The 13,360-nt window shown below is 35.5% G+C and overlaps 1 protein-coding gene across 1 annotated transcript; it reads left to right on the top strand.

Annotated features, from left to right (window-relative positions):
• Positions 1-118: 118 nt before the first annotated feature.
• Positions 119-13,339, top strand: si:ch211-250n8.1 (uncharacterized). The gene is made up of 16 exons (XM_059324258.1): positions 119-242; positions 591-698; positions 3,182-3,257; positions 3,353-3,509; positions 3,634-3,679; positions 3,797-3,855; positions 5,512-5,547; positions 5,664-5,716; positions 6,016-6,148; positions 8,497-8,711; positions 8,795-8,840; positions 9,652-9,717; positions 9,815-9,874; positions 11,213-11,298; positions 12,896-12,990; positions 13,218-13,339. Exons 1-16 carry the CDS (start codon positions 206-208, stop codon positions 13,250-13,252), a joined length of 1,308 nt encoding a protein of 435 aa, XP_059180241.1. The 5' UTR covers positions 119-205; the 3' UTR covers positions 13,253-13,339.
• The last annotated feature ends 21 nt before the right edge of the window (positions 13,340-13,360 follow it).

Here is a 13,360-nt window from a genome sequence, read left to right on the forward strand (position 1 = left end):
GTGACCAACCCCCCATCCCCCCGCCCCCTGCTTAGTGCGTGTGTGTGTGTGTGTGTGTGTGTGTGTGTGTGATGGGGAGGTGTCGGTATGTTAGGAGGCTACACGGAAGTGTAATAGCAGCGCTGTGTGTCGCTGTGCTGAATGACAGGAGGCGTTGTGTGTGTGTGTGTGTTGTCAACGACACACTGATCACAGCTGGAACAACATGTCACCTAAAGACCCTCTGATCGGCACTCTGAAAGGTAAAATGACTGATCATAAATACATAACGCAAACGTGCTGTTATTATAATATTTACGGCTAATTTCGGCTTCAGATTCAGATGATTTCTCGCGTATAAGCGCGTATTATATGACAGAAACATATCTTGATCTGATCATTGGAGTTGTTATTTCTGTTTCAGACAAAATCTTTTTTTTTTAAATAACATCTTCCAGGCCGGTTGTATGTCCTGCAGCCTGTAATGTGACAGTGTTGATGTGTTAATGGCGAGGATCCCGCAGGTTGCATGAAAAATGTGGATATTTTTGGCCAGTGTCACGCGGAGCGACAACAGAACGACAGTAAATAGCGTTTTTTGTCCTTTTCAGTGTGTGTCCTGAACCTGCAGTCAGATGGAGACACAGTGTTGGACACCAACCCTCACCTGTCCTCCTGCTGTGAGCTTCTGGAGCTGGTCCTCAGGAAGGGGCTCCAACGTTAGTATCCCCATAATACACGATTACACATTTGTTCCAATGTTGTGTTTTTCACCTACACCTTGCTGTATTGTAAATAGGGTTGTCACGATACTAAAATACAAAAAAAAAACAGAAATATTTTTATTAACAAGAAAAATGCTACATGTCAAAATTAACAGAACCACAGGTTAAATATTAATAATAAAAAACAGTTGTGCAAAAAGAAACTGCAACTATGATAACAAGCTTCAGGTTTGAGGTAGTGCAAAAAATAAATAAATACAATAAATAATAGCAATTAGAACAATATTTTGAGGTTGTATGCTGTGCACAATATTAGGCAAGCTTGATAAAAAAAACTTAAGTGTACATTGCTTGGCTAGGTATCGATACTTTTGAAAATGAGTATCGTATCCGGATACATTCTTTTAGTATCGATACTTGTTTGAGTATCGATACTTTTGACAACCCTAATTGTAAATAGGGCTGGGCGATATGGATCAAAAGTCAAATCCCGATATATTTGGGCTCAATATCGATATACAATATATATCCAGATATTTTTAGCGCAAATGTGAGAACAAATGTTCAGTCAAAGTCAAAGTCAAATATGACATGTCACAAGTAGTTTTATTGAAACTATTCACTATTTAAATGAACATAAATACTGTATAACAACGGGAGAACCTTTTTTTTAAAAAAAAATGAAAGCTCCATAAAGTGCACATTTAAATTAATTAAAATATTTATTGTAAAAATAGCCTTTGAAATTAAATAGGCCAATCTTTTTCTGAAATAAATATATTTATATGAGAAAAGAATAACGAACATTACAAAAGAACTAAATATGACAAACCTAAGGGCAGCATTTATATATAAAGAAAGAAAAAAAAAGAACTATATTGATATCGGCGATATGGTGTAATTCCATATCACATTTAAAAATATATCGATATATCTTTGATATCGATATATCGCCCAGCCCTAATTGTAAGCTTGCATGCCTAGCATACTTACTTTGGGATGTCAGTTTAACCTTCCAATGGTTGTAGCCCACTGTCAAAATAGTTGGGACACTGTCTACAACATGAATGAAAACATTTTTCTGACATATATTCAATTAAGAAAGAGACAATATATTTAATGTTCAAAGCAAGGTTATAATAGTTTTGGAATTTTTATTAGTCTTAGTTTTAATTTCGTTGTGAATTTTTGTTTTCGAATTCAGTTAGTTTTATTTCGTTTTTAGAGTGAGTTTGCTAGTTTTAGTTTAGTTTTTATTATCATGATACCATCACCAGTTACTAATTACCCTGTTTACCTGTGTAATGTTCCAAACAGGTGTTTATTGAGCATTCCACAACTTCACAGTCTTTTGTCTATCTCATTATTTTTTTAAATGTGTTACTGGCATCAAATTCAGAATAAGCACATATTTACAAAAATACATAAAATTGATTACAGTATCAAAAGGATTATCACATTCAACTTTTTTGGAATACAGGTTGTGTAGGAACACAATTTGGGGCAGAATTATCTATTTTAAATATCTTGATAATAAATCATCCAAAGCACTTCATGTGAAATACATTCTTGCAGTGTGGACCAAGGTTATAATAGTTTTGGATTTTTCATTAATTTTAGTTTTCATTTTGTTGTGTGTTGTGTTTTTGTTTTCAAATTCAGTTAGTTTTAATTCGTTTTTAGAGTGAGTTTGCTAGTTTTAATTCCTTTCTATTTTTGAAAATGCTTAGTTTTAGTGTAGTTTTTTTTAGTTTAAGTGTTAGTTTTAGATTTTTTGTAATGGGTTATGTGTTGGGTGCGAGATTAAAAAAAGTCATAATAACTTTTGCCTTTATTTCCTTTGGTTTATCCATCTCAGCCCCAATAAGGTTATTAACTCTTCCAGTTCCAGGTGTTTTGAATGTTGGTTGGAGTGTAGACATCCCAGTCTCAGTAAACATATTTACCATGTGTTCCTGCATGTTCACTAACAGAATCCAATCCAATCCACTTTATTTATATAGCACAATTTTAGCAAACACAAGGTTTCCAAAGTGCTGCACAAACAATAAATACATAACACAATGCAAAGAGATGTAGTAAACAATAGCACAGTAAGATGCAATAAGATAAAATAAATTAGAAATGGGATAAAAATAAATAAAATAAAATGTAAAATGTACTGCCCGCACAAAATAATATATGCATGAATACAATAAAAACAAAAAATCATCAGAATCCTCTTTCTTTTCATCAGAATCCTATGAAAAAAGTTAACAAAGACAAAAAACGAAGGACATTTTCACTATAATTTTAATTAGTTTTAGTTAGTTTTGTAACCACAAAATACAGTTTCAATTAGTTACAGTTTTTTTATTTATTTTATTTCAGTTAACGAAAATGTTTTTTCAACTCTAGTTTTCGTTATTTCATTAGTTTTTGTTGACTATAATAACTTTGGTGTGGACTGAGTGTGTGTGTGTTTGCTCTCCCTCCAGAGCCAGTTCTCAGTCTGGTAAACAGAGACTACTGGCAGTGTTTTGAACAGCTCACACACCAAGATCCCTGCGGCAGGTACAAACAAACTGATTTTTAAAAGTTATAACTACACAATAACAGACAAAAAAAAGTGTATTTTGAATCCTTGTCCTGTCTGTTGATGTGTGCAGGCTGTCTGCCCTGTCCTTGGTGGTGGAGCAGACTAGAGTTTGCAGGAAGCTGCTCTCAGCTCAGGGCCGAGGCCGCTACCTGCTCAGACTGGCCCTCAGCCGCAAGGCTCTCCCACAGCTCATCACACACCTGCTGCACACACCCAGAGTCCTGGAGGTCAGACACAAATTAGAGCTGAATGCCTTTTATTTGGTGCCTATATGTATGTTTTGCTGGAACGGTTAGATGTTTTGGGCAAAGTGTCCATTGCTGAGCTCGGTTTCTGTTCTCTCCTCTCCAGTGGTACAGCCCGGATGTGTCAATCCTCAGGAATGAGGAGTTTGTGGGTGAGGCTTTTTACTTGATCTGATTGTTTCCAACAAATGCTGAGAAAAGCAGAGGAAATTCTTGTCATCAGGGGCATTGAGTGACTAACAATAACAATGGTGTTCTCTCTCTTCCAGAGCCTTTCATGTCGCTGCTGCTGGTCCTCTCTCACATGGAGTTCAAACTGAACATGGAGGTCAGTTAATCTCCTTTATTTATGCCATTAACTGCAAGTGTGCGGTCTAACTAAGGCTAGATTTAAAAATCGGACTCAAATCGATCTTGATTTTACAACAAGCCTAAAGGCAGATGAAGTGATGTCAAAGGCTGTCTCAGGGTATCAGCCTGTAAGGCATTGTAACACATCATGTTTTCTCCATTTACGGGCACCGCAGAGGGCACATCATGTTTTCTCCATTTAAGGGCACCTTAGTGGATAATTCAATGTGTTTTCTCCATTTACAGGCACCTTAGTGGATAATTAAATGTGTTTTCTCCATTTACGGGCACCTTAGTGGATAATTCAATGTGTTTTCTCCATTTACGGGCAGCTTAGTGGATAATTCAATGTGTTTTCTCCATTTACGGGCAGCTTAGTGGATAATTCAATGTGTTTTCTCCATTTACAGGCAGCTTAGTGGATAATTCAATGTGTTTTCTCCATTTACGGGCACCTTAGTGGATAATTCAATGTGTTTTCTCCATTTAAGGGCACCTTAGTGGATAATTCAATGTGTTTTCTCCATTTACAGGCACCTTAGTGGATAATTCAATGTGTTTTCTCCATTTAAGGGCACCTTAGTGGATAATTAAATATGTTTTCTCCATTTACGGGCACCTAAGTGGATAATTCAATGTGTTTTCTCCATTTGCGGGCACCATAGTGGATAATTCAATGTGTTTTCTCCATTAACAGGCACCCTAGAGGGCACTGCGTCCCATTTTCTCCATTTACAGGCACCACAGTAGGCACTTAATCACGTTTTCTCCATTTAAGGACACCTTAGTGGATAATTCAATGTGTTTTCTCCATTAACAGGCACCCTAGAGGGCACTGCGTCCCATTTTCTCCCTTTTCAGGCACCACAGTAGGCACCTAATCACGTTTTCTCCATTTAAGGGCACCTTAGTGGATAATTCAATGTGTTTTCTCCATTTAGGGGGCACCCTAGAGGAGAATTCATTGCGTTTCTCCATATACAGGCATCCTAGAGGGCACTTTGTCCCGTTTTCTCCATTTATGTCCATCCAAGAGAGCTTTTTTTTTTTAAGATATTTTTTGGGCATTTTACAGCTTTATTTATAGAGAGCATAGCATCAAATTTTCTCCATCTTTTTTTCTCTGAGAAGTAAGTAGATGTCTGTTTGACATCTGGATTGACACAAAACCTACTAAAGGCATTTGTTTTCTATATGACTGCTGCAGTGTGATCATATTTTTTTAAAAGTGTATTTATGTAACTGCTTTGGGGTCAATTCTTAATGTAAACATCACTATTTATGATAATGCACCAGGTTAGAGGGTCCCTTGTACAATTTATAGCATTCGTTCTCTTAGAGTCCCTTTCATATCCAAGCAACACTGGTACAGTTATAAAAAATATTCCTATTTGAATCTATATTGAATTAAATCGAATTGGGAACTTGTGCATCTGAGTCCTTATTTAGTAAATCAGTTGTGATAGCCACATTGTCAGCATTTAACTTAACATTTCAAGCCACACAGTATTTTTGTGTCCAAAATATTACATAACTACTTTACGGCAAACTTTAATTTGCTGAAAATGTCTTTTAAATCAATTGAAACTCAAACGACTCGATGCTAATAACCACCTCTGGTCTCTTTACACAGAACTGCAGTTTTCTGGATGAGAGCTGGCTCCTACCGGTAAAAGACAATGATTATTGTTTCAGAAAAACATCCCTATAATATTATTATGATTTTATTGGCCATGGGATTTGGACTCAGCAGAATGTGTGTTAATTAACTGTAAATGTTTCCAGGTGTGTGAGACATATGAAGTGGTGCCTTGTCGGGAGGTAGGGTTGGTGTTAAGGTTTGTATCTTCCACCCTACAAAAGTACTTTCTTTCCATCAAACATATCTATGGACTGAAATATGTGCAACCAGAAACTGAATTTGAATTATTTATATTTGAATTTGAATTGCTTAACTTGAATAATTGCATTAAAAAACTGAATTTGAATAAAATAATATGTATTGTTTAATTTGAATCATTGCATTGAAAAAGTGAATCTGAATTGTAATTTGAAATTATTCATATTTCAACCCATACATATCTAGTCATTAGTAGATCTGCTGCATCATCTCCCTCTGTCTCTGTCTATCTCTCAGGTACCTCAGTGGACGCGTCTTCGTCCTGGACCTGATGCCTGGTAGTCAGGCTAATGTCGACAAGTTTATCTGTCCTGGTGACATTATTGATGAGATCAATGGAAACTCACTGAGGAATTCCAAGAATGGACAGGTATCCATAAGCATGTTGTGTTATATATTAGGGCTGGGTGATTCATTGAGTTTATTTTCAAATACTTGGGTTCTAATGAGATCATAGCCGTGTTTCCACTAGGGGGGAAAGTGGCCACTGGGAAAGTCTCAGGCCACACCCTCTCAAAAGTCCGCTCACTCTGTGTGTTTCCACTACAAGTTAGCCCCCAGAGGGATTTAGAGACTCTGGAGGTGACGTATGGTTTTCACCGTGGCTAACTGTGCACAACGTCAGCAGCTGAAAGCAGCATGGCTAATTATGCACAGAGTCTCTGCTGATCATAAACATAGTGATTGTGAATTAACGACATCACTAACTGTGCACAGAGTGTCTGGTGCTTGTTGTAAACAAACAGAGATCGCTAAGTGAACACCTCCTGTAGCAGCAGCACATACACACTGTACTGCTACAGTTAGCTTTGTCTCCAGTCGCTTTCTTGAAAAATAGTCGCTAAGGAGGTCTGAAAAGTCACTAAATTTAGCAACAAAGTTGCTAAGTTGGGAACACTGCTTTGTCGGCTTTTACAAATGGCGTGTGTTGTTGTCGTGTAGAGTACTACGTCATCGTAGTACGGGATGTACGTCTACGTACATCCCGCTTAGCGATCTATCCAATCAGTAAACAGGCTGTTTTCAGGGGAGAAAAAAGACCCTGCTCTTCAACAGGGACTAAAAAAGTACTTTTCCTCTTATAAAAAACACAGGTGGGACTTCTCACAACTGTGTTGCAGTGTACTTACTGCTTGACACCACGCTGGGTGGTACAAATTAAACACTCTATTACTTTTTTAACCCTCTGGAGTCTCCAAAAGCTCCAAATCCAGACTTCTTCATGACATCCAGACTAGAAAACAAAGCAGCGTGGAGCCCTACTGTAAATTTACCTCTAAAGTTCTGGCTGTAAACTCCATGAGGCCAGTTTCAGTTTGATGATGATATACCAAGTAAAACTGGAGACAAGCTCAAATATATTTAGTATAAAATGATAGAACTGGATGTAACCCTCTTATATGTTATATTTGCAACCTTTGTTCACATTTGCAACATTTAAAATTCTTTATTGAGCATGATAGTGTTTTGAAAGTGAAAAAAAGATTCAAAATCACATTTTATGTTGGACTAAAGGACTAAAAAAAGACACAAAAAGACAAAAAAAGGCAAACTGACTCAAAAAAGACACAAAAAGACAAAAAATTACTAAAATAATAAACAAAATGACTTAAAAAATACACAAAATAATTTAAAAAGACACAACACATGACACAAAAAGACCAAAAAAAAAGACAAAATTACTAAAAAAGGGCACAAAAAGTCACAAAATGACCTAAAAAGACACAAAAATGCACAAAAAGACACAAAATGACTAGAATGAGTAAAATACAGAGTTGATGACAGGATCACACACAATCACAAGATCACATTTATGTTGGTTTTTCTTTGTTTCTTTTTGGTTCAAAATGTTGATCCAGTAAGTCAGAATAAAAAAAATCAATTATTATCATAATGAAAAAAAGATATACCAACATGGCATTTAAACATTTTTAAGTGTTTTATACAGGCTGGGTGGAAAGGATTCAAAAATGGACAAAATAGCTCAAGACTCAATAGAGTTAATACATGTAGTTTGGTGATATTATACAATTCCCATCACAGCTGCTCCCAACCTGACCTCTTATCAGCCAAAAACCAACTGAAAACACCTGTGTGGGTGTGAAGGACTCTTCTTATTGACATAGCAAACATGATCCCACTTAAAGATATGATAAGGTCAGAGCCTAATTCTACAGTGAGGAAGTGATACTGGAATTTTACTAGACCAGGGATGGGCAACTGGAGGCCCGGGGGCCGCATAGGGCCCTCAACCTCACTTGAAGTGGCCCTCAGTACAACTACATGCATTCGAGCATGAAATCTTAAAAGTGCAGTGTAAAAATGCACAAAATTACTTCTTGCAATTAATGTTGGTCTGCCTTTCTTGCACTGATAAAAAAGAAATCACAGTAAGTGGTTATTTTGTATTTGCTTCAAACCTTTGGTATTCCTATTTATACTGTTAAACATGCATTTGAGCATGAAATATGTTATGTTACTGCACTGTTAACATATTTAAAATTGCAGTTTCATCATATCTGGTGAAGTGCTCGGTCCTATATGTGGCCCTGTGGTAGTGTCCATGAAAAATTGTGGCCCCCCTTTCAGCATTTAAGATGCCCATCACTGTACTAGACGCAATACAGTGTAATGCTAAAGGTAAACATTAACATTGGAAGAAGTAAATCACCTTTTTTGTATACAGAGTTATATTATTTGTTTTCTCTGTTTTCCTAGGCAGGTGTGGTTCTGTCCCGGCTGAAGGGTTGCCCTCTATCCATCAGTGTTGTGCGCTGGAGGGCCCAGGATGGGACTGTGTATCGGCCTCTTATCAAACTCCTGCGGGCCCTGAGGATGGAGAACCCAAACCTGCAGCTTGGTCCCGCTCCCTCCCAGCAGTCAGCCACCGAGGACCAGAGAACCTCTCCGTCACAGTGTCTCAAAGACGGAAGGCAAGCTGGTGACCAAATACTCAACATTTAAGGAACATTTTGTGTACTCTTTACATGAAAACTGACCCACCTCTCCTCAACAGGATTGTGTATATTGTGGAGTTCATGGGAAAAGCAAACATTGGAATGGTAAAAAAATAATTTATAATAAATTCAATCTTTGTGTACACTGCAAAAACTGGAATCTAAATCAGATTAAATATCTTAGATCAAGGGTATATATGCTTATTTTTTGTCTGATAGGATAGTTCTTCTTAGTCAGCATCTTTTATGTTCGACTGTTTCACTTGTTTTAAGTGTTTTGGTCCTTAATAATCTAAATAAGATATTACAGCTTGTTACTGGGATTTTATGACCTAAACTGAGTAAATACATGCTTAAAACGAGAATATCAACAGTTACAAAGCTGTTTCATCAACACTTACAAGTATAAAACTACTATTTCAAAGTAATAATTTCTTATTTCACGCATAACTAATAAATCATAACTTTGACATAATTTTACCTCTTCACATACTTAAAACAAGCAGCCAGATGGAATCAATTGTTTTATTATCAATGAAACAATAGAAATGTGTATTGTTGTGTAGTATGTATGTAATTAACTAGTACATTGGCACATAGCTGTAAACTGACACTTGATATTTAAACATTTAACATGAAACATTTAACAACAACAATAAAAACACTTTTTATTAGTTAGAATACACTAATTCTAAGGTATTTTTGGGTTTGTTAAGATTAGATATTTTTACTTGTTTTGGAAAGTCTTGACAAGCCAAATTTTCTTGTTCCATTGGCAGATAATTTTGCTATTTTTAAGCAAAATACACCTAATTTTTGTATTTTTTTTCTTCTTTTGGAGAGGTGGCTTTTGCAGTGTATACCTGTGCTAGTCTTTTCTATAACTTGCATAATATCTGATCTTATTTTTTCTTAGTTTGGGGGCAAGGAGGTGCTCCAGCATGCCATTACACAAGTATTGCAGAAAAACCAGCCGAGCAAGGTGATAAACTGCTCCCCTGCCTCAGGACACAGTGACATCCTCCATCACGGTCTGAAAAACACTTGTCAGTATCAACATTTGCTAATTTGTCCCACAGGACGTGCTGCTAGACATGAAGGAAACGCACCTGACATGCACTGACAGAAACAGTAAACTGGTAAGTAGATACGTGTCATCTGTCAGAGTTAACTCACCAAAAGCTCCAAATCCAGACTTCTTCATCACATCCAGACTAGAAAACAAAGCAGCGTGGAGCCCTACTGTAAATTTACCTCTAAAGTTCTGGCTGTAAACTCCATGAGGCCAGTTTCAGTTTGATGATGATATACCAAGTAAAACTGGAGACAAGCTCAAATATATTAAGTATAAAATGATAGAACTGGATGGAACCCTCTTATATGTTAGATTTGACACCTTTGTTCACATTTGCAACATTTAAAATTTATTTTTTTTACTTTATTGAGCATGATAGTGTTTTGAAAGTGAAAAAAAGATTCAAAATCACATTTTATGTTGGACTAAAGGACTAAAAAAGACACAAAATAACTAAAAAAGACACAAAATGACAAAAAAAAACCCACAGAAGACATGAAATGACCAAAAATAAAACCCACAGAAGAAGACATGAAATGACCATAAAAAAACCCACAGAAGAAGACATGAAATGACCATAAAAAAACCCACAGAAGAAGACATGAAATGACCCAAAAAAACACACAAAATGACCAAAAAAAACACAGAAGAAGACATGAAATGACCCAAAAAAACACACAAAATGACCAAAAAAACACAGAAGACGTGAAATGATAAAAAAACAAAAACACAGAAGACATGAAATTACCAAAAAAAACACACGAAATGACCAAAAAAACACAGAAGACATGAAATGACCTAAAAAACACACAGAAGACATGAAATGACCAAAAAAACACACAAAACGACCAAAAAAACACAGAAGAAGACATGAAATGACAAAAAAAAAACACAGTAGACATGAAATGACCAAAAAACACACAATGACCAAAAAAACACAGAAGAAGACATGAAATGACTAAAAAATACACAAAATTACACAAAATGACTTACAAAGACACAAAATGACTTTAAAAAAATACACAAAAGGACCAAAATTGTTCCGCTAAACACACAAGACACAAATAAAATAGAGTCACACTAGATACAAGTGTTGGATGACAAGTTCACACACAATCACAAGAACACATTTATATTGGTTTTTCTTTGTTTCTTTTTGGTTCAAAATGTTGATCCAGTAAGTCAGAATAAAAAATAAATTATTATTAGGTCATATAGGTGAGGTTGTGCTGAAAAAAATATACTAACATGGCATTTAAACATGTTTTAAGTGGTGTATACAGGCAGGATGAAAATGGTTTAAAAAAATGGACAAAATAGCCCAAAACTCCATAGAGTTAACTGTTCAGATGTCTTTAAACAATTATTAACATGTCCTGTAATTTGCTTTGTGATTCATCAGGAGCTGTTTGAGCATCACTATCCAGAGATTTCATGTGTAGGGAGGTACGGTCAACCGGACTACACCATATTTGCATTCTGTATAGCGTAAGTACGATTTTTGAGCACTTTCAATGTATGTGTGTTTCAAAGATTTGACTTGAAGCCTTTATAATCACATCTTAATTGTTACTATTAATGCTTTTACAAAAAAATAAGGTTTACAGAGTTCATTTATACCCTCAGCAATCAATGTTGTACATATTTAATGCTTGTGTGTAATGTGTTACATATCATCACCTTCCTAAATAATGGCCTGTCATATTTTGACAATTTTTTCCCCCCCAAATCATCTTGTGATGCTGGCCACCTCTGGTAAAATAGCCAGAAAGAACTGAAATTTTTTTATTATTATTTGTTTGTTAATGACAATGTGTAGATAAAACACCAGATTATATTGAAAATTAAGCATTTATCCTTTTCAAATGCATACAGTCATGGAAAATATTTTTGGACCATTTTTTTCTTCAATTTCTTGTTCATTTTAATGCCTGGTATAACTAGCGGTACATTTGTTTGGACAAATATAACAAAAATAGCTCATAAAAGCTGATATCTAGCCATTTCCCATGGGTTTCTTAATAACCAAAATCATTAAGTAAAAAATGGAAAATGTCTTGATATCAGCTCTTAATTTAAACTCTTATGAGCTATTTTTGTTGCTATATTAGTCTAAAAAAATGTACCTTTAGTTGTACCAGGCATTAAAATGAACAAGAAATTAGAGAAAAGGGTGGTCTAATATTTTTTTTCCATGACTGTATTGCTGGTCTTGAAGTTGAACTGTGGAAATCAAGCCTTTGTTCCAACCTTTACAGCACTAGAAAACTGATTTTTCTATCATGCTTTTCTACACAATGTTGTGGTCACAGCCCTCTATACTGCCCTACAACTAACAAAGTCTAACCGCAGTAACTACAATTTTTGTCAAAATTGAGTTATAACTATAAATGATCTCCTTGATGTTTGTTTTATCTTGTGACAAAGTTTTAGATTTCAATTTTGCTTTATTTCAGAGAAATATTAAAAAAATGCAGTAACTACAAAATCCAACTTAAAATCAAGCAGTAATTGCACTAACCACAGTCTATAGAAATAAGTTGATTTGAAAGGGAAATTATCTAGATAGTGATGAAGTAAAAAAGTGAGATAAAATTATATTAAGACTAAATTATAAGATTACTTTATGATAGTAAGTCTAAAATACACAAATCTTTGAACAGAGTTGTGAAACACTTTTAAATACACTGATAAAATCAATTTGAAAATGTTTATTCACTGAAAACAAAATATAAAAGCTGAAAGATGACAGTTACTGCACTCGGTTTATCATTACTATTAGAGCCTTTTACAGCAAAACCAGAATGCAGTAACTACGTTTTTGGGGTCAAAAGTCAAATAAATCATGATTTGAGCATAAAAATCACAATACATGTAGAAATAAGTGTCATATCACTTATCTACATATAACCTATGGACTGTTAAATATTTAAAAAAAAACAACTTTAAAGCTATTTCTCAGTTTTACCTTTTGCGTAGTTACTGCAGTTAGACTTTGTAGGGTAGTATAGATACCAAACCTTTCCATGTGTTGCTATTGGCTAGGCCTTAAGTCTGTTAAGCATGTGATTGGCCCCGTCCACAGAGACTCCCCAGAAACCCCTCAGTCAACAGGCTTCTGCTGTGTGGCGTTCAGAGCCAGCAACATGAAGGAGTGTGAGGAGATTGTCTGCAGAATTGGTAAGGCTCAACACCAGCCATTTGTAATTGGCATTAGGGCTGCAACCAAGTCATTTTCATTGATTAGTTTCACAAGCAATTAGTCATTTAGTCTAGAAAAGTCCAGCTTTCTTCCAGTTTCTTAATGCCTGAAACAGTGATAACAGTAAAGCTGTAACTTGTAATAAATTGTTGTAGCTCTAATTTCTTTTCTAAGATACTGAAATGTCATGTTTGTTTTCTTACAGCTGCTGGTTTCAAGCACACTGAGTGGTTTGTATGACATCTCAGCAGGGAGTCAACTGTTTCATGCGCTGTAAATAAATTTTAAGTGTCTAAAAGATCATGTATACACTGCATTACTGACTGATCATCAAGTATTTCAAATCAA

Source organism: Centropristis striata, chromosome 21 (assembly GCF_030273125.1).
Source record: "Centropristis striata isolate RG_2023a ecotype Rhode Island chromosome 21, C.striata_1.0, whole genome shotgun sequence".
NCBI classification, from domain to species: domain Eukaryota; kingdom Metazoa; phylum Chordata; class Actinopteri; order Perciformes; family Serranidae; genus Centropristis; species Centropristis striata.